The sequence below is a fragment of the Oncorhynchus kisutch genome, linkage group LG11 (genome assembly GCF_002021735.2).
Source record: "Oncorhynchus kisutch isolate 150728-3 linkage group LG11, Okis_V2, whole genome shotgun sequence".
In the NCBI taxonomy this organism is placed as follows: Eukaryota; Metazoa; Chordata; class Actinopteri; order Salmoniformes; family Salmonidae; genus Oncorhynchus; species Oncorhynchus kisutch.
This window is the reverse complement of record NC_034184.2, coordinates 53,390,233-53,412,651: the sequence shown is the minus strand read 5'-3', so window position 1 is coordinate 53,412,651 and position 22,419 is coordinate 53,390,233. Positions and strand designations below refer to the sequence as shown.

At 41.4% G+C, this 22,419-nt stretch overlaps 1 protein-coding gene across 2 annotated transcripts in view; it reads left to right on the top strand.

Annotated features, from left to right (window-relative positions):
• Nucleotides 1-22,419, top strand: part of LOC109899537 (enhancer of polycomb homolog 1-like) — a 70,591-nt gene that overhangs the window by 33,637 nt on the left and 14,535 nt on the right. For both annotated transcript variants that reach the window (XM_020494860.2, XM_020494859.2), the window contains 8 exons: nt 269-428; nt 11,710-11,855; nt 12,025-12,231; nt 12,541-12,689; nt 13,988-14,144; nt 17,893-18,051; nt 19,346-19,435; nt 19,657-19,805. In XM_020494860.2, coding sequence (XP_020350449.1) covers nt 329-428; nt 11,710-11,855; nt 12,025-12,231; nt 12,541-12,689; nt 13,988-14,144; nt 17,893-18,051; nt 19,346-19,435; nt 19,657-19,805 — 1,157 coding nt within the window. In that variant the 5' untranslated portion in view covers nt 269-328. The remainder of the gene's footprint in view (nt 1-268; nt 429-11,709; nt 11,856-12,024; nt 12,232-12,540; nt 12,690-13,987; nt 14,145-17,892; nt 18,052-19,345; nt 19,436-19,656; nt 19,806-22,419) is intronic.

The following is a 22,419-nucleotide window of genomic DNA, read 5'->3' as shown; positions in this document are numbered from 1 at the left end:
CAGGACAGGCACTTTGTTGATGCTTAATGTTCAGTTGTAGATATGTTTGTTTTTATTATTGTATCTAAATTATTTTAACATTGGTTTAAAGACGGTCACAAAAACTAAATTAAGCAGTTATACCCCATTATTACTTACTGTTAATCATTGTTTTTGAAACATTAGAAAGCGTGCTCAGTTTGATTTTTGGTGTAATTACGTATAATTTATTTTTTAACTGCTGCAGTTGTAGTGTAGGCCTACTGACCTTTACCTTCCTCCCCCACAGGAGCACCATCTACAGCGGGCTATCTCGGCACAGCAGGTGTATGGGGAGAAACGGGACAACATGGTCATCCCCGTCCCCGAAGCAGGGAGCAACATCGCCTACTACGAGTCCCTATACCCTGGGGACTTCAAGATGCCAAAGCAGCTCATTCACATACAACGTAAGGAGTATTACTGTTCATGTAGCCTGTTTGTCAGCATTCTTTGTTTTTCTGTTGTCTCTTTGGTCAGTCGGTAGATGCTTGTTTTTCTTCTCTTGAGTGTGTGCACATACTGCAGTTTGTTCATGCTGCTGTTTGTTTGCAGTGCATGTGTGCTCTGTCTAGGGTATGTTTAAAGCCCCAGTGCAGTCAAAATGTGGTGTTATGTTATATACACTGCTCAAAAAAATTAAGGGAACACTAAAATAACACATCCTAGATCTGAATGAATGAAATATTCGTATTAAATACTTATTTCTTTACATAGTTGAATGTGCTGACAACAAAATCACACAAATATTATCAATGGAAATCTAATTTATCAACCCATGGAGGTCTGGATTTGGAGTTACACTCAACATTTAAGTGGAAAACCACACTACAGGCTGATCCAACTTTGATGTAATGTCCTTAAAACAAGTCAAAATGAGGCTCAGTAGTATGTGGCCTCCACGTGCCTGTATGACCTCCCTACAATGCCTGGGCATGCTCCTGATGAGGTGGTGGATGGTCTCCTGAGGGATCTCCTCCCAGACCTTGACTAAAGCATCCGCCAACTCCTGGACAGTCTGTGGTGCAACGTGGTGTTGGTGGATGGAGCGAGACATGATGTCCCAGATGTGCTCAATTGGATTCAGGTCTGGGGAACGGGCGGGCCAGTCCATAGCATCAATGCCTTCCTCTTGCAGGAACTGCTGACACATTCCAGCCACAGAACGTTCTCCACAGCGTCTCCAGACTGTCACGTCTGTCACATGTGCTCAGTGTGAACCTGCTTTCATCTGTGAAGAGCACAGGGCGCCAGTGGCGAATTTGCCAATCTTGGTGTTCTCTGGCAAATTAAAAACGTCCTGCACGGTGTTGGGCTTGTAAGCAGAACTCCCACCTGTGGACGTCGTGCCCTCATACCACCCTCATGGAGTCTGTTTCTGACCGTTTGAGCAGACACATGCACATTTGTGGCCTGCTGGAGGTAATTTGGCAGGGCTCTGGCAGTGCTCCTCCTTGCACAAAGGCGGAGGTAGCGGTCCTGCTGCTGGGTTGTTGCCCTCCTACGGCCTCCTCCACATCTCCTGATGTACTGGCCTGTCTCCTGGTAGCGCCTCCATGCTCTGGACACTACGCTGACAGACACAGCAAACCTTCTTGCCACAGCTCACATTGATGTCCCATCCTGGATGAGCTGGACTACCTGAGCCACTTGTGTGGGTTGTAGACTCCGTCTCATGCTACCACTAGAGTGAAAGCACCGCCAGCATTCAAAAGTGACCAAAACATCAGCCAGGAAGCATAGGACCTGAGAAGTGGTCTGTGGTTATCACCTGCAGAACCACTCCTTTATTGGGGGTGTCTTGCTAATTGCCTTTAATTTCCACCTGTTGTCTCTACATTTGCATAACAGCATGTGAAATGTATTGTCAATCAGTGTTGCTTCCTAAGTGGACGGTTTGATTTCACAGAAGTGTGATTGACTTAGAGTTACATTGTGTTGTTTAAGTGTTCCCTTTATTTTTTTGAGCAGTGTATATATTTCCACAAGGTTGGAGTAATATTGTGAAATTGTGAAAATTATGAAAATGTAGTTTTAGTTTAAGAGTAGTTTCAAAAGACCCTGAAATTTCTTTTTTGGTAGGATGGAGTTTTGGCCTTCAATGTTGACGTCACCATGCGGTAAATTAGTTAGGTGCAATACATCAATAAGATAGCGTTTCAAACCTCTCTGCCAATAAAGGCTATTTTCTTTTAGTTTTACCCTTCCAACTCAGACCACTAACAGACAGTCGTTGTAAAGTTCTTGTTTGAGAAATTGCCCTTTTAAGAACCTGTTTTTTGTTTCTGTTTTCAATAAAAAAAAATAAGGTTGTACGGTACTTAATTGTTACTCAAAGAATTTGATATTGAGATTAAATTGGCTGCATTGGACCTTTAAGTGATTGTCAGCCCCTGGGGTTTCTCTAATAGCAGCAGTGTGATCCAGAGGTGTCCTGTGGTCTGAAAACATTTGAGCACACTCGCACAGTGAGAGAGGGCACATATGGGAAGGTAGAGGGGCACAGGCTAGGCAGGGGGGTGTGGGACACTGAATAGTCTAAGCCCAGGGGACCCCCTCTCAGCCCCAGCTCACAAACACTCCTGTCAGCTCTGTTTTTTTTCTAAGGGGCTTTCATGTCGAACCAAAGGCAAAGGGAGGGCAGGCTTTTTGCAAGCTTAGTGTATTTCTGGAGTTCGCAGCATTAAGCTGCTGATTGTGATCTGTGCTAAATTTAGAGATGTGTGTTTTTACCAGAGTTCCTATGGTCATCTTTCTGTAACCCCTATTCACTATTAAGTACACTGTTTTTCTAGGGCCCTGGTGATCTGTTAAAAAGTAGTGCACTATATAGGGAATTGGGTGCCATTTGGGAAGCACTACCACTTGAAGTGTTGGAACATGTTCTTGGGCTAAAAGGCACGAGTATGGACTGAAGATGGCGGTGCAGAATGCCTTGTAAAAAAGCGTAGAAATTAATGTGCTTTATCACTGATCTGCGCACTCCTGGCCAAAATCATCCAAACTGGATAATATAACTCAAAACAACTTGTAAGGTTAGAGAATTTTATTAACATACTACTGACGCAGTCAACACCAAAACATGGCATAGCGTTAACACAGACAAAATGAAAAACCAAACTCTAAAAGAAAACTAGACTCTAAGACTGACACGGATGACCGTAAATAATAATATGGGTAAAATCCCCAAAATCCAACAGTTTATAAGTAAACTATAAATTCACTTTTCTAGTTAGGGAATTTTGTTAAATAATTCATTCAATTTTTTTTTACGTATACTATTTATAAATATACTGAACAAAAAATATATAAATAAAACATAATTGTAATGAAGTCAATTAGGCCCTAATCTATGGATTCCACATAGCTGGGAATACAGATATGCATCTGTTGGTTACAATATATAAAAAATAAAAGTTTTTTAAAAGTAGTGGCGTGGATCACAAAACCAGTCACTATCTGGTGTGACCACCATTTGCCTCGCGCAGCACGTCACATCTCCTTCGCATAGAGTTGATCAGGCTGTTGATTGTGGCCTGTGATTGGACATACTGCCAAATTCTGTAAAATGATGTTGGAGGCTTATGGTAGAGAAATTAACATTGAATTCTCTGGCTACAGCTCTGATGGACATTACTGCAATCAGCATGCCAATTGTTCGCTGTGGCATTGCGTTTTGTCAAAACCGCACATTTTAAAACTCTATTGTCCCCAGCACAAGATGCATCTGTGTAATGATTGTGCTGTTGAATCAGCTTCTTGATATACCACCCTGTTAGGTGGATAGATTATCTTGGCAAATAAGAAATGCACACTAACAGGGATGTAAACAGATTTGTGCACAATTTGAGAGTATTTTTTCACGTTTGGAAAATGTCAAAGATTTTGCTACGATGGAAAGGACAATACCTGTGTATTTGTGGAAAAATCACCTTGATTCATTCTTTATTCATATCCTAGTTTACCTATTTACTTATGGCCCTGCCTACTTCTGACAACTTTTTTTTATTAATTACATGAGCACAAAATATTCTGCTTTATTTGAAACCGCAAGCCAGACACAATTGAAACGGGCCTATGTGCCCTCAAAGTATTCATAGCCCTTGACGTATTCCACATTTAGTTACAGCCGGAATTAAACATTCATTATAAATACTGACTTATTTTTTTATTCTCACCAATTTACTAACACTACCCTATAATGACAATGTAAAAACACCTTTTTAGACGTTTTTGCAAACATATTGAAATTGAAATACGGATATCTAATTTACTTAATTATTCATACCCCTGAGTAAGTACTAATCAAATCCAATCAAACTTTTATTAGTCACTTGCACATGGTTAGCCGATATTAATGTGAGTGTAGCGAAATGCTTGTGCTTCTAGTTCCAACAGTGCAGTAATATCTAACAATTCCCCAACTACAGAATACACACATCTAAAGAGATGAATGAGAATATGTACATATAAGTATATGGATGAGCCATGGCGGCATAGGCAAGGTCCAGTAGACGGTATAAAATACAGTATATGGGTCAAAGACGTGTAAGACTTTCAAAGTAGCAAAAAAATGTCACCTAATTAGTTATATTCAATAATAAAGCCAATTCATTTTTATTGTGATTCAGTATAACATAGTGTTTCAAAAATATATAATAACTATAGCAATTTTTTTGTAATCACAAGGTTATTATATCCATGCTTGGCAGAAATATAACTACCCAGAAAAAATAACATTTTATTTTGAGTACCACATACAGTTGAAGTCGGAAGTTTACATACACCTTAGCCAAATACATTTAAACTCCGTTTTTCACAGTTCCTGACATTTAATCCTAGTAAATATTCCCAGTCTTAGGTCAGTTAGGATCAACACTTTTATTCTAAGAATGTGAACTGTCAGAATAATAGTGATTTATTTCAGCTTTTATTTCTTTCATCACATTCCCACTAGTCAGAAGTTTACATACACTCGATTAGTATTCGGTAGCATTGCCTGCAGCAAAGCACCCCCACAACATGATGCTGCCACCCCCGTGCTTCACGGTTGGGATGGTGTACTTTGGCTTGCAAGCCTCCTATTTCCTCCAAACATAACAATGGTCATTATGGCCAAACAGTTCTATTTTTGTTTCACCAGACCAGGGGACTTTTGTCCAAAAAGTACGATCTTTGTCCCCATCGTAGTCTGGCTTTTTTTTACGGCAGTTTAGAGCAGTGGCTTCTTCCTTGCTGAGCGGCCTTTCAGGATATGTTGATATAGGACTTGTTTTACTGTGGATATAGATACTTTTGTACCTGTTTCCTCCAGCATCTTCACCTGGTCCTTTGCTTTTGTTCTGGGATTGATTTGCACTTTTCGTACCAAAGTACGTTCATCTCTAGGAGACAGAACGCGTCTCCTTCCTGAACGGTATGACGGCTGCGTGGTCCCATTGTGTTTATACTTGCGTGCTATTGTTTGTACAGATGAACGTGTTACCTTCAGGCGTTTGGAAATTGCTCCCAAGGATGAACCAGATGTGGAGGTCAAAAAATAATAAATTGTTTTCTTTTTAAATCTGAGGTCTTGGCTGATTTCTTTAGATTTTCCCATGATTTCAAGCAAAGAGACACTGAGTTTGAAGGCCTTGAAACCATCCACGGGTTCAACTCCGATTGACTCATTATGTCAATTAGTTTCATGATTACCATCATGTGATATGCTTTAAAATGGCTTTTTACTTTTGTTATACTTAATGACATTGAAGCGCAGAAGTCCTGACAAAAGTAAAAATATCGCCCATTCTATATATTGTTGCGAACACTAACACAATTATGCCACGGGAGTTAATTTATATTTTTAGGATGAATTAATCCATTTTAAAATTGCACAAGGTGGGTTTGAGACCCAGGGCCTCCAACTTGATGAAGAGCTTGGAGGGTACTATGGTGTTGAATGCTGAGCTGTAGTCAATGAACAGCATTCTTACATGGGTATTCTTTTTGTCCAGATGGGATAGGGCAATGTGATGGTGATACTGTCATCTGTGGACCAGTTGGGGCGGTATGCAAACTGAAGTGGATCTAGGGTGGCCGTTAAGGTGGGTGCTTGATCCTTGACTAGCCTCTCAAAGCACTTTATGTTGACAGAAGTGAGTGCTCCAGGACGGTAGTAGTTCAGTTCTTTGCTGCCTTGGGTACAGGAACAATGGTAGCCTTCTTGAAGCATGTGGGGACAACAGCCTGGGATAGTTAGCGATTGAATATGTCTGTAAACACACCAGCTAGCTGGTCTGCGCACGCTCTGAGGATGTGGCCAGGGATGCCGTCTGAGCCAGCAGCCTTGCGAGGGTTAACACATTTAAAATGTTTTACTCACGTCAGCCACGGAGGAAGAGAGGGGGGACGCAGTCTTTGTTAGCAAGCCGTTACGGTGGCATAGTATTATCCTCAAAGCGGGTAAAGAATGTGTTTTAGTTTGTCTGGAAGCGTGACGTCAGTGTCTGTGACGTGGCTGTTTTTGTAGTCCGTGATTTCCTGTGGACCCTGCCACATACGTCTCGTGTCTGAGCCGTTGAATTACAATTCCACCTTATCCCTGTACCGGCATTTCGCCTGTTTGATTGCCTTGCAGAGGGAATAACTACACTGTTTATATTCAACCATATTTCCAGACCCCTTTCCATGGTTAGATGCAGTGCATCGCACTTTCAGTTTAGTGCGAATGCGTCCATCCATCCACGTTTTCTGCTTAGGGTAGGTTTTAATAGTCACAATGGTTAGCGCCAATGGATTTCTTTATAAACGCACTCACCAAGTCAGCATATAGGTCAATGTTGTTCTGAGGTTGACCAACATATTCCAGCCCGCGTGATCAAAACAATTTTGAAGCGTTGTTTCCTATTGGTCAGACCAGGGTTGAATGGTTCTCGTCACTGGTACATCCAGTTTGAGTTTCTGCCTATAAGACGGAACGAGCAAGATGGCGTCGTGGTCAGATTTGCCGAATGGGAGAGCAGGGGAGTGCTTTGTTATGCGGAGTTAGAGTAGCAGTGGTCGAGAGAATAATCCCTGCGTGTCGTGCAATCAATATGCTGATAGAATGTAGGTAGCTAAAATTTGCTTTGTTAAAATCCCCAGCAACAAATGCAGCCTCCGGATATATAGTTTAAATAGAGTCCAGTGAAGTTGCTTGAGGGCCGTTCACTTGTGGGGGAACGTACACAGCTGTGACTATAACGGGTGAGAATTCTCTTGTTAGGTAAAATGGCCGGCATTTGATTGTAAGGAATTCTAGGTCGGGTGAGCAGAAGGACTTGAGTTCCTGTATGTTGTTATGATTACACCATGAGTTGTTAATCATAAAGCATACACCCCGCCCTTCCTCTTCCTAGAGATGTTTATTTCTGTCGGCGCGATGCATGGAGAAGCCCGCTGGCTGAACCGATTCCGACAACATATCCCGAGAGAGCCATGTTTCTGTCTCTCTGGAAGGCAACCCTTGCTCGTATTTCGTCTACCTAGAGACTGGACATTGGCGAGTAGTATACTCTGGAACGATGTGCACGTCTACGGAGCCTGACCAGAAGGCCGTTCCGTCTGCCCCTTCTGCTGCGGCGGTGTTTTGGGTCGGCTACTGGGAATCAGGTCCATTGTCCTGGGTGGTGTTCCGAACAGAGGATCCGCTTCGGGAAAGTCGTATTCCTGGTCGTAATGTTGGTAAGTTGACGTTGCTCTTATCCAATAGTTCTTCCCGGCTGTATGTAATCATCTTTGCCAGCGATTTTAAAGCTGTGAATGTTTGTGTAAGTCTCTTAGTGCTTTCCGCACCTGGATTGTGCAGCATTTGCCCATTTTATTATCGTTTTTTAATTCCTCAAGGTCTGTCAAATTGGTTGTTGATCATTGCGAGACAACCATTTCAGGTTTTGCCAGGATATTTAAGTCAACTGTAGCTTGACCACACGTCTTGGTAAGCAACTGCGGTGTAGATTTGACCTTTTAGGTTATTGCCCTGCTGAAAGGTGAATTCATCTCCCAGTGTCTGTTGGAAAGCAGACCGAATCAGGTTTTCCGCTTGGATTTTACCTGTGTTTTGAGCTCTTTTGCTTTCTCTTTTTTTATCTTGAGAAACTCAAGTCCTTTACGATTACAAGCATACCCATAACATGATGCAGCCACCACTATGCTTGAAAATATGTAGAGTGGTACTCGGTAAAGTGTTTTGGATTTGCCCTAAACACAACTCTTTGTATTCGGGACAAAAAGTGAATTGCTGTGCCACATTCTTTGCAGTATTACTTGAGTGCCTTGTTGCAAACATAATGCATGTTTTGGAATATTTTTATTCTGTGCAGGCTTTGTTCTTTTCACACTGTCAATTAGGTTAGTATTATGGAGCAATGTTGTTAATCCATCCTCAGTTTTGTCCTATCACAGCCATTTAAGCTGTAACTGTTTTAAAGTCACCATTGGCCTCATGGTGAAATCCCTGAGCTGTTTCCTTCCTCTCCGGCAAGTTTTATTTTATTTATTTTATTTCACCTTTATTTAACCAGGTAGGCAAGTTGAGAACAAGTTCTCATTTACAATTGCGACCTGGCCAAGATAAAGCAAAGCAGTTCGTGAGGAAGGACACCCGTTTCTTTTGGGTGTGCTGATACACCATCCAAAGTGTAATTAATAACTTCAACATGCTCAAAGGGATATTTAATGCCTGTTTGTTTTTTTAAAACAACCAATTGGAAAACCTCCCTGGTCTTTGTAGTTGAATCTGTTTGAAATCCACTGCTCGACTTAGGCACCTTACAGAGAATTGTATGTGTGGGGTACAGAGATGAGGCAGTCATTCAAAATCATGTTAAACACCATAATTGCACACAGTCCATGAAACTTATTATGTGACTTGTTAAGCACATCTTTACTCCTGAACAAATTTAGGCTTGCAATAACAAAGGGGTTGAATACTTACTGAATCAAGACATTTCAGCTTAAAATGTTTATTTGGCAAAGAATTTGGATAACATGGTAACAATTTGACATTTTGGGGGTATTGTGTAGGCCAGTGACGAAACAAATCTTAATTTAATCCATTTTAAATTCAGGCTGCAACACAAAGTACGTAAAGTCGAGGGGTGTGAATACTTTCTGAAGCACTGTATATAATGAATTCGGAGGAGAGAAATTATTTTAAATAGTAAAGCATTGGATCTCTTGCTAAAGGCTCTAGTCATACAAAAACTATATTAATCTGAACTGGTTCTCAAGCAGATTAGTAAGAATGTCTCATCTTGTGTTCAAAAATGACCCTTTCCCCTTCATTCAGATAGCCTCTCACTTTTGCTTATTTGAAGATTAAGTTGTCTCCAAAATATATCTATTTTTATAACAAGCCATAGAAAGCTGGTTGCAATTTCAGTTTGAGCCACAAGAAAAGGCAGAAATATTTGAACAAATATTATGGTTAAACTCAAATATACAAATTTATAAAGAAAAAAGACAAACATTTGGGGGATGAAGTTTGTACATATCATAAATAGGACTGGTGAAGTTGTTACACATGCAGCTCTATCAAAAAGTTTATCCAACTGATTGCAGCATTACTTCAAACGGAGGAGGCAAGTGTAAAGGGGAGAAGTTAAGGAACTTCTTTCGGCACTGCATAAAAGACCAAAATTGTGATAAAGTATACCATTTTCATTTAATGACCAAAACATGTAGAGCTGTGCCATACAGGTTGCAAAACAGTTAGGAGATTTTCAATGTACCGATTCTATGGCACATTGTTTTGTGTATAATTCATAAACAATGGCAGATTCAAAACTTCGTTTTTCTATTTAAATTATACAACTACCTTGAAACCTATAGAATTATTTATTTATTTGACCTTTATTTAACTTGGCAAGTCAGTTAAGAACAAATTCTTATTTTCAATGACTGCCTAGGAACAGTGGGTTAACTGCCTGTTCATGGGCAGAACGACAGATTTGTACCTTGTCAGCTCGGGGGTTTGAACTTGCAACCTTCCAGTTACTCCAACGTTCTAACCACTAGGCTACCCTGCCGCCCCAGAATGTTATTTGTATGGGGGATACATCTCTGCACATTTTTTCTGAGAAGAAACAGCATCATTAGATCACTTGTTTAGGTATGTGGCTTGTTTTTGTTCGCAAGTTCAGGAATGGCAAAATTGCAACATTTACTTGGAGCTAACGCTGCAAATAGCATTGCTGGGTGATTTTGAAAAGTCCTAGTCAATTGATCAGTAATAGAATACTCACAGCAAAAATGTTTTTTTTTTAATTTACAATCTGTAGAAACTATTAGAATGGAAAAGTTAACAACTTTAGAGGAACAGCACAGAAAAAATATGTCAGTAAGATATCAAAACTGGATGGTCTTCAGAGATAGATGGGAGGAGTTGAGGGTAGCTGAACGCTGGGACTAAAGTCAAAATATAACTAATGTAAAATATACTGCCGTAAAATGTATATATCATGTACTCTGCAAATAAAAATGTCCCTTTTCAGCACCTTGTCTTTCAAAGATAATTAGTGAAAATCCAAATAACTTCACAGATCTTCATTGTAAAGGGGTTAAACACCATTTCCCATGCTTGTTCAGTGAACCATAAACAGTTAATGAACATGCGTCTGTTGAGCGGTCATTAAGACACTAACAGCTAACACATGGTAGGCAATTAAGGTCAGGTATGAAAACGTAGGACACTAAAGAGGCCTTTCTACTGCCTCTGAAAAACGGCAAAAGAAAGATGCCCATTGTCCCTGCTCATCTGTGTGAATGTGCCTTAGGCATGCTGCAAGGAAGCATGAGGACTGCAGATGTGGCCAGGGCAATAAATTGCAGTGTCCGTACAATCTCAACGCTGTGCGTTACAGTGAAGACATCCTCCTCCCTCATGTGGTACCCTTCCTCCTGGATCCTGACATGACCCTCCAGCATGACAATGCCACCAGCCATACTGCTCGTTCTGTGTGTGATTTCCTGCTAAACTGAAATGTCAGTGTTCTGCCATGGCCAGCGAAGAGCCCAGATCTCAATCCCATTGAGCATGTCTGGGACATGTTGGATCGGAGGGTGAGGGCTAGGGCCAGTCCCCCAGAAACGTCCGGGAACTTGCAGGTGCCTTGGAAGAATGGGGTAAAAACTCACAGCAAGACCTGGCAAATCTGTTGCAGTCCATGAGGAGAAGATGCACTGAAATACTTAATGCAGCTGGTGGCCACACCAGATACTGACTGACTTTTGTTTTTGACTCCCCTCCTTTGTTCAGGGACAGACACATTGTTCAATTTCTGTTAGTCACATGTCTGTAGAACTTGTTCAGCTTGTCTGAGTTGTTGAATCTTATGTTCATTCAAATATTTACACATGTTAAGTTTGATGAAAATAAATGCAGTCAACAGATGGAGGACGTTTCTTAAGCTGGAAGTAGAAGCCTACGTGGTGTTGTCCATTTAGTTTACTCCAAATTAGGGGAGAGGTGGTAAGGTCAGGGAGAAATAATAAAGGAACATACTTATTACAAAAGAAAATATGCGGAATTTGAAAGGATACATAATTACATTGTTAGATCACACAATTTATCTGCAATATATTAAAGCTGGTCTACCACCTAAAACAATATATTTTTTAAAAACAAGTTGGTTATTTTTTGTTTACTTCAACCTGTCTTCTCTATCACAGCTTTCAGTTTGGATACAGAGCAGCCGGACTACGACCTGGATTCAGAGGATGAGGTGTTTGTGAATAAGCTGAAGAAGAAGATGGAGATCACCTCTCTGCAGTTTGAGGACATGATCGACCGGCTGGAGAAAGGCAGTGGCACGCAGGTACTTTACCAAACGACAATGCTGAAGGCAGTTCTCTCCGAAAATGGGACGTATGCCAGTGTTTATCAAACCTTTTGTCGACTACCTTTCTGCTTATTTGATAATAAAAAAGTTGAAAGGCTTGAGTACTAGAAAGAACAGTGTGACTAAATGTGTGTTGTCTGCTCAGCTGGTGAACCTGCAGGAGGCAAAGCTGCTGCTGAAGGAGGATGACGAGCTGATCAAGGAGGTGTTTGACTACTGGACCAGGAAGAGGAAAAACTGTCAGAGCAGTTCTCTCATCCCCACGGTGAAGCAGGAGAAGAGGGACGGATCTAGCACCTCAGACCCCTACGTGGCCTTCCGCAGGAGGACCGAGAAGATGCAAACTAGAAAGGTGAGCCACGTCCTAGGTAGGATGACGGAACTGAACAAGGGCTGCATGCAAGTATAATAAACCATTTCACTTTCAGAAAGGTGGCCTTTTCACAGGGCGTTGCAACCCAGGGCATGGTTGAGGGAATGTTCTTACCCACCTTTCTGTATTCACTAGTGTGTAATTTAGCAATGAACTATTCTCAGGAAGTGACAGTATAGCAGAGAACCCAGTTAACATTTTAAAGTAGGAAAATGCCTAACTTAAATGCTGCTCCCATGCTTTATTCCTGCACCAACATAGATGTTAACATCTAACTTGTGTCTGCAGAACCGTAAGAACGACGAGGCTGGGTATGAGAAGATGCTGAAACTGCGGAGGGATCTGAGCCGAGCCGTCACTATTCTGGAGATGATTAAGAGGAGGGAGAAGAGCAAGAGAGAGCTGCTCCACCTCACCCTGGAGATTGTAGAGAAGAGGTGATACATATTTGATATTTTTACGTTTTATTCATATGAATGAGGGAGACTGATGAGGTCATCACCATGAGAAAAGAATGGATAACTTTGTAATCAAAACCCCACCATTTCTCTCTGGGATTTAGTTAATGGACTTTTCTGCTGTTGTGGATTATGAATGAATTGTCCCTGAAAACAATGAAACCGTTATTTTCTCCGCGATTGTAGCAGACTATTAACTGAACAGGTTCTTTTTTTTGACAAACCGGCCATTTTGTATCTTTGGCAATCTGCAGTAGCCTGTCTGGTTGATTAAAACTGCTATGTTTGTTCAAAAAAGGACGTGCTAATACCCATCATACAGGATGCGTCCCAAATGGCACCTTATTCCCTAGTACACTATGGGCCCTGGTAAAAAGTAGTGCACAGGATAGGGAATATGGGAAGCATCCTGTATGATGGTATTAGCATGTTTTTTTTTTAAGGAGACAGGCTCTGCTGCTCATTAATTGGCAGCATCGTTCAGTGCTCTGTTTTGCATGCATTATCAAATAGAGTTCACCTTATTTTTGCAGTAAGGTCGAAGCAATGAGCTCATTGACTTTGACTCGTTACACTGCTGCCCATTAAAAAAACATGGCATTGTCGGCACAGAATGGAATAGAATAAGCTGGGCTTACTGTTGGTTAGTTGCGTATTATATTTCTTAATACTTGTTTTGGGGCTTGTTGTTCCCTTGTGGAGCAGTCTATAATACGTCCCAAATGGCAGCCTATTTCCTATATAGTGCACTACTTTTGAAGAGGGCACATTGGGCTCTGGACAAAAGTAGTGCACTATATCGGAAATAGGGTGCCATTTGGGACTTAACTATCCAAATATCACGTATTAGAATGGAATGGATTTCATCTGAAAGTAGCTGTCACTGACTTCAGACTTTCAGATTTTTTTGTGCTTCTGATTTGTAGTGACATTGCAATTTCTGACTTGTTATCAGCTGGTGGCTCCCTTTATTCCTATGGTTTTATTTTTACTTAGTTATATTGGGATATTCTATTTTTGATGGGAGATGTTTTGCACTCATGCTAAAAGGTGTGTCAGTGGCATGGCAGAGACACAGGTAGCTAACTTCCTTCACTGTACTTTCCTGGTCATTTTCTCAAATTTAGAAATCCAGTAACCTGCAGGTGCAGAGTACGAAAAGTGAAGAAATACAAAAAGATGGCACACTGTTTTATTGTGCAATGTTTTGACCCAAAACGGCCTTTCTCCGAGTCTTTCTTAATCAAGCCCCCTTTATCTCCGTATGTCTTTCCCAGGAACGGCATGCCTGACTACGGCAGTGAGGTGATGGCTGAGGCCCTGGCCCAGAGGGCTCTGGTGAAGCCCATCTACACGATACCCATCATTCCCCTCTCCAACAGCAACCAGTACCGTCACCAAGACCACATGGACATGAAGGACTACAAAACGAAGGTAAGAGACACAGAGGGCATAAAATGTACTTTTTTGTCCACCCGCCAAGTAAATTAGACCAACTGTTTAGCCTGTGTGCAACGCTTCTAAAAATGCATTTTTCACTCAGCTCTTCACATGTGCATAGCCCCCAGCCAGGCAGGCAGTGTTGCAGCTCGAGGAAGGCTATATAGTATTTGAAGTTTAACGTTGTGCAATTATTTTACCAGCTATGAAACAAAACTGAAAATTATATAAAAACAGCATTTATTTTACTATATACAGTTGAAGTCGGAGGTTTACGTACACTTAGGTTGGAGTCATTAAAACTAGTTTTTCAAACAGTCCGCAAATTTCTTGTTCGCAAACTATAGTTTTGGCAAGTCGTTTAGGACATCTACTTTGTGCATGACACAAGCAATTTTTCCAACAATTGTTTACAGATGATTTCACTTATAATTCAATGTATCACAATTCCAGTTGGTCAGAAGTTTACATACACTAAGTTGACTGTGCCTTTAAACATCTTGGAAAATTCCAGAAAATGTCATGGCTTTAGAAGCTTCTGATAGGCTAATTGAGTCAATTGGAGGTGTACCTGTAAATGTATTTCAAGGCCTAACTTCTGCCTCTTTGCTTGATATCATGGGAAAATCAAAAGAAATCACGCCAAAAAATTGTAGACCTCCACAAGTCTGGTTCATCTTTGGGAACAATTTCCAAAAGCCTGAAGGTACCACGTTCATCTGTGCAAACAATTGCACTGAAGTATAAACACAATGGGACCATGCAGCCGTCATAGCATTCAGGAAGGAGACGTGTTCTGTCTCCTAGAGATGAACGTACTTTGGTGCGAATAGTGCAAATCAATCCCAGAACAACAGCAACGTATCTATATCCACAGTAAAACAAGTTCTATATCGACATAACCTGAAAGGCCGCTCAGCAAGGAAGAAGCCACTGCTCCAAAAGCGCCATAAAAAAGCCAGACTACGGTTTGCAACTGCACATGGGGACAAAGATCGTGCTTTTTGGACAAATGTCCACTGGTCTGATGAAACAAAATAGAACTGTTTGGCCATAATGACCATTGTTATTTTTGGAGGAAAAAGAAGGCGGCTTGCAAGCCGAAGAACACCATCCCAACCGTGAAGCACGGGGTTGGCAGCATCGTGTTGTGGGGGTGCTTTGCTGCAGGAGGGACTGGTGCACTTCACAAAATAGATGGCATGATGAGGAAGGGAAAGTATGTGGATATATTGAAGCAACATCTCAAGACATCAGTTAAAGTTAAAGCTTGGTCGCAAATGGGTCTTCCAAATGGACAATGACCCCAAGCATACTTCCAAAGTTGTGTCAAAATGGCTTAAGGACAACAAAACCAAGGTATTGGTGTGGCCATCACAAAGCCCTGATCTAAATCCCGTAGAAAATTTGTGGGCAGAACTGAAAAAGCATGTGCGAGCAAGGAGTCCTACAAACCAGACTGTTACACCAGCTCTGTCAGTAGGAATGGGCCAAAATTCACCCAACTTATTGTGGTTAGCTTGTGGAAGGTCTACCTGAAACGTTTGACCGAAGTTAAATAATTTAAAGGCAATTCTACTAAGTACTAATTGAGTGTACGTACGCCCCTAGTCCACTGGGAATGTGATGAAAGAAATAAAAGCTGAAATCATTCTCTACTTTTATTCTGACATTTCACATTCTTAAAATAAAATGGTGATCCTAACTGACCCAAGACAAGGAATTTTTACAAGGATTAAATGTCAGGAATTGTGATACACCTTAGCCAAATACATTTACTCAGTTTATGTAAACTTCTGACTTCAACTGTAAATGTGGTCATACTTGACTACTTTTATTCACAAATACAAGTGAATTACTCACACAGTGGAGCCCTGACCACCCGACAGAGTGGCTGGTGAAATAGACCTGCCAATGCCAAAATTGACCCGGAGGTGGCCTTGTTCATTTTAGGCCCTCAAGATGCAGATGTTCCCATAGCTGTTGTATTGATAAGGAGACTGAAAAGCGTTATGGCATCTTCAGTAACAGCTTTATTATTCTGAACAAAAATATAAATGCAACTAGGTCAGATTTCTGACATTTGCGTTATTTCATACAAGGAAATCAGTCAATTGTAATTCATAAATTAGGCCCTAATCTATGAATTTCACATGATTGTGGCCGGTGGAATGTTGTCCCTCTCTTAAACGGCTGTGCAAGTTACTGGATATTGTCAGGAACTGGACGCTGTTGTACACGTCAATCCAGAGCATCCCAAACATGCTTGATGGGTGACATGTCTTGAGTATGTAGGCCATGAAAGAACTGGGACATTTTGAGCTTCCAGGAATTGTGTACAGAGCCTTGCGACCTTAGCATGCTGAAACGTGAGGTGTTGGCGGCGGATAAATGGCACTACAATGGGCCTCAGGATCTCATCAATTCAGGGCACTCTTAACCAGCATGGCTACCACGCCATTCTGCAGCAATATGCCATCCCATCTGGTTTGCGCTTAGTGGGACTATCATTTGTTTTTCAACAGGACAATGACCCAAAACACATCTCCAGGCTGTGTAAGGGCTATTTGACCAAGGAGAGTGATGGTGCTGCATCAGATGACCTGGCCTCCACAATCACCCAACCTCAACCCAATTGAGATGATTTGGGATGAGTTGGACCGCATTGTGAAGGAAAAGCTGGCAAGTAGTGCTCAGCATATGTGGGAACTCCTTGAAGACTGTCGGAAAAGCATTCCTCATGGCTAAAATACTGCTATCGGTACGTGGTTCCGCAATGCCGCACGAGACAAACTAAGCATTACGTTTCCATAATCAATGTTCATTGATGCTTCCGTTTCCTGTTTTTGTAGCATTTGCTCTGCGTGCAATTTGAGGAGTTGAGACATGGTATTGTTAGAAAAGTTAACTTCTATTACAGTAAAATAATGTATCAACGTATTCCACTTTCCATATGACCGAGACTGTTGGACCAAACCTCGAATGCAAATAGCTCATTTGAAACCACTTGTCAGAGGAAGAATTAATCTCAGCTTTGTTTTTGTGAGTCACATGGGTAGGGGCTTTGTGTGTGTAAAAGGGAAGGTGCACACAGCACTGAAGATTAGAAGGAGAAGATACCAAAAAGACAACATGAGAACAAGAGGATGTAAACGCTTATAAAACAAATACTTGCTTCATGCGATAGACATTTTGGAAATAATTCAATATATTGCCCAGCCCCAAGGTACATATCGAATCATCTTGAAATTTAAAGATGCGCATCCCTATACTACTTATCACTGGGTGATGAGCGACTCTATTGTTTCTCTCCCAACCTCATCCGTTGATGTAACGCTGACCCTCCACACTCCGAGTCCAAACCCCGCTGTCCCTTTGCTTTCGTTCCTTCCATTGTTTTGACTTATGACACACCCTGCTCCACTGTATTGTAGCATTTCTCCCTGCCTTTTCCCCCTGGGGCCTTGGGTTGAAGGGGAGTTCAGTTCACTAACCCTCAGCAGTGGTGTGTGTGTGTGGGTGGGTCTGGTCAGGGAGAGGCACCATCTGTCTGGGCAGAAGGATATGGCACATGCCTCGCCCACCATCTGCATATCAATGAGTCTTAACTCACTACACTTCTGTTTCTAAATGGTTCTCCCCATCACAGCACCACCTCCATAAGAAATTCTACAGGGCTCAGGCACATTTCTGTTGCTCGTGAAGTAAATGGACCATTAATTAGTCTTCTATATTCTTCCAGCCAGAGAAAACTGAAGTGGTCCGAATGAAGAGGAAGTACGAGAAGAAGCCTAAGATTCCTCCTCTCTCTGCACCCCAACACTCTGGCCCCTCTGTGTTCAACCCCAAGGACCTCAACCAGTACGACTTCCCCAGCTCTGACGACGAACCCTTTTCCCAGGTGAACTCATAAATAACACTGCTGGTGGCGATGAGTGATGCGTCCTAAATGGCACCCTATACCTTATTTATTTACTGTTTATGAAGTGGGATGCCATTTAGGGCATAGATGATGGTAGTGAAGGCGATGGTGTTAAGTATCGGTCTGTATTTGGTGGTGGTAGTAGTAGTTGCTGCGGTAGTAGTAGTTGCTGCAGTAGTAGTAGTAGTAGTAGTAGTAGCTGCAGTTGTAGAACTAGTAGTGGTAGAAGAAGAACTAGTAGTGGTAGAAGAAGAACTAGTAGTGGTAGAAGAACTAGTAGTGGTAGAAGAAGAACTAGTAGTGGTAGAACAGGAACTAGTAGTGGTAGAACAGGAACTAGTAGTGGTAGAACAGGAACTAGTAGTGGTAGAACAGGAACTAGTAGTGGTAGAACAGGAACTAGTAGTGGTAGAACAGGAACTAGTAGTGGTAGAACAGGAACTAGTAGTGGTAGAACAGGAACTAGTAGTGGTAGAACAGGAACTAGTAGTGGTAGAACAGGAACTAGTAGTGGTAGAACAGGAACTAGTAGTGGTAGAACAGGAACTAGTAGTGGTAGAACAGGAACTAGTAGTGGAAGAACAGGAACTAGTAGTGGTAGAACAGGAACTAGTAGTGGTAGAAGGAGTAGAAGAAGAAGAACTGGTAGTGGCAGAGCAAGCACTAGTATAACTAGTAGTGGTAGAAGGAGTAGTAGAACTAGTAGGAGTAGAAGAAGAAGAACTAATAGAAGAAGAACTAGTAGTGGTAGAAGAACTAGTAGTGGTAGAAGAACTAGTGGTAGTGGTAGAACAGGAACTAGTAGTGGTAGAACAGGAACTAGTAGTGGAAGAACAGGAACTAGTAGTGGAAGAACAGGAACTAGTAGTGGAAGAACAAGAACTAGTAGTGGAAGAACAAGAACTAGTAGTGGTAGAAGGAGTAGAAGAAGAAGAACTAGTAGTGGCAGAGCAAGCACTAGTATAACTAGTAGTGGTAGAAGGAGTAGTAGAACTAGTAGGAGTAGAAGAAGAAGAACTAATAGAAGAAGAACTAGTAGTGGTAGAAGAAGAACTAGTAGTGGTAGAAGAACTAGTGGTAGTGGTAGAAGAACTAGTAGCAGAAGAACTAGTGGTAGAAGAAGATATAGTAGAAGTAGAAGAACTAGTAGTAGTAGCAGTAGTTGGGGACATGATCACAATCGTGGCCGTTGTCTAGGTAGCCAGCCACGTTGTTCTTATGGTCTCTGCCTCTTAATGTAACTCACCCATTCCCCCTCTGCGTTTATGTTTAGATCCATTCAGGTTCCTCGGAGGCAGAGGAGGAGAATGACCCAGATGGCTGCTTTGTGTTCCGGAGGAAGGCCGGCTGTCAGTACTATGCTGTGAGTAGAGTAGCTGCCTGCCCTCCTGTGACTCAACTGCTCTATTTATAGCCCTTACGGCACTCTCTCGGACGGCCAGCCACACACAGCCAGGGTTGCCACTGGTCCTGCTGCTTTTTTATCTTCCACATTCTGCTGGCCACACCAATACCTTTCTGACGGAGCTTTCCTCCTTTGTCTCGAACTATCTTCTCTCGCTCTCCTCTCTCTCCCTGTCTCAGTCTCGCCTGGACCAGGGTGGTAACTGGCCATGGGTCAGCCCGTCGGAGGGCGGTTTGGGGGACCCTCGTTTCCGCTACTGTCTCACGTCTCTAACGGTGCCCCGGCGCTGCGTAGGGTTGGCACGGCGGCGCACGGGCAGAGGGGGCAGGTGAGTTCAGGCGCCCTTATTGCTCCCTAAGGCTGTGTCCTAGATGGCACCCTATTCCATATGTAATGCTGTACTTTTGGGCTCAGGTCTAAAGGTAATAGGATTCCATTTGGGACCCATCCCAAATCTCACCTTGTGGCTCTACTAGCCTGGTATAGTAGCCGTTCGTTTGACAGGATCCTATTTCTGTGCTTGATGGCGTTTAGGACAGGGAGTTCCCAACCTTTTTTCCTCTAGGGCCCCAACTCACATTTGACAAAATTGTTGTTAGAATTGCAGCAAATGTGTTTCAATGTAATTTAACAAGACTCTTTACACTTTTTTGATTTAATTATGATGATGATAATAATATACATGGATAAAGAAATTCAAATCTGGACCCTATTTCCTCGAACATTATTCCGCTATCAAATGTTTTATGGTCTTTTACATGAACCTTCTTTGTAACTATACATATTCTTTTGTACAGAACGTGATTTGAACAATTGACGGCGACAGTCTTATACACATTGTATAAGATTACTTTCCAAGCAAAGTCCAATAGTCCAAATTTGTAGCTCAGCTTCTGAATTTTAGAGGTATTCCGATGTGCATCAGTTGAATCTTCCTCTGTTTTTTACTGCTTGTTTCTAGCCTAAACCATCGTGGTTTAATGCGTCGTTTTAGATTGAAATAAACAATTGTTTTTAAATGTATTTTTACAATTATTATTACCATTCAAATCAAAGGAAGTCCCTCCCTTGATTTCGGAACCTCTGGTTTAGGAGATTACGTTTAGCTGGCGACTGTTTCTCGCGCGTGCCCACACGAGAGATATTGGAATCAACTATCAGGTCTTTGAGGAAGGCTAGAACTATAGTACCCTCATAGTGTGATATGCAATTACAGCTGCAAAATGTAATCACACTTATACCACCTGCCTGGGGTTCTGAATATATATCCAGAACTTACCGTCTTGTGTTTTAGGAAGATGAGTCTATAACTGCATCCCAAATGTAACACTATTCCCTGTACAGTGTACTACTTTTGACCAAATGGCACCCTATTTTCCACCAATGGGCCTTTCTCAAAAGTAATGCACTATGTAGGGAATAGGGTGCCGCATCAGTCTTATCAATAAAGTGATTTAGGGTATGTTAACAGTTATATTTGTCCAGTCATGCATATGTTTATAGGTTGATTTGCGTTATTTTGTTTAATTAAATACTGTAGGTGTCAGAATTTAACATCTGGTCAGTCATAAAACCGGAACAGTGTCACGTTCCAAAAAATTTACAATGGGTTTATAGTTAGAAAGTGACTTGCGTTTAACGTAAACTAATGGCTTAGTGTCTAGTGGAGTGGTTCCCAAACTGAGGGGATCCACCACCATCAGTCTGCTGCTCTCTCCCTCCACTGAGACCGACCATCAGATGCAGGCACCATCAGCCCAGTAAAATTAAAGGCGCTTTTTTAAAATTATTACCTTGACTAGCCGGTCAAGGCTAGTCAAGGTAATGTAGCCTCCTGTATGTAGCCTCATCCTTGATATTTTGTAACTTTTTTTTTTTTTTTACATGTTTTACTTTAGTTTATTTAGTAAATATATTCTTAACTCTATTTTCTTTAAAAGTGCATTGTTGGTTAAGGGCTTGTAAGTAAGCATTTCACGCTAAAGTCCACACCTGTTTGTTTTCGGCGCATGTGACAAATACATTTTTTGGGAGAAATGTATACTCAGCTGTGCGACATGTAATACAACAACGGATCTATTACTGGTGTGATCATATAGCCTAACTCAAATGTTGAAATGTGTACAGTACCAGTCAAAAGTTTGGACATACCTACTTATTCCAGGGTTTTTCTTCATTTTTACTATTTTCTATATTGTAGAAATATAGCAACGACATCAAAACTATGAAATAACACACATGGAATCATCTAGTAACCAAAAAAAGTGTTAAACATATCTAAATATATTTGCGCTTCTTCAAAGTAACGAAACTGACTCATGAAGACCGCCACAGGAAAGGAAGACCCAGAGTTACCTCTTCTGCAGAGGATAAGTTCATTAGTTAACTGCTCCTCAGATTGCAGCCCAAATAAATGCTTCACATAGTTCAAGTAACAGACACATCTCAACATTAACTGTTCAGAGGAGACTGTGAATCAGGCCTTCATGGTTGAATTGCTTCAAAGAAACCACTACTAAAGGACACTAATAATAATAAGAGACTTGCTTGGGTCATGAAACAAGAGCAATGGACATTAGACCGGTGGAAAACTGTCCTTTGGTTCCAACCACTGTGTCTTTGAGACACAATCACCTAATTGAGATGGTTTTGGATGTTGGACCACAGAGTGAAGGACAAGCAACCAACAAGTGCTCAGCATATGTGGTAACTCATTCAACACTGTTGAAAAAGCATTCCAGGTGAAGCTGGTTGAGAGAATGCCAAGAGTGTGCAAAGCTGTCATCAAGGCTAAGGGTGGTGACTACTTTGAAGAATATAAAATATATTTAGAATTATTAAACTTTTTTGGTTTTGGGTACTACATGATTCCATGTGTTTAAAAAAAAAAAAAGTTTTGATGTCTTCACTATTCAATGTAGGAAACAGAGAAAATCTATAAA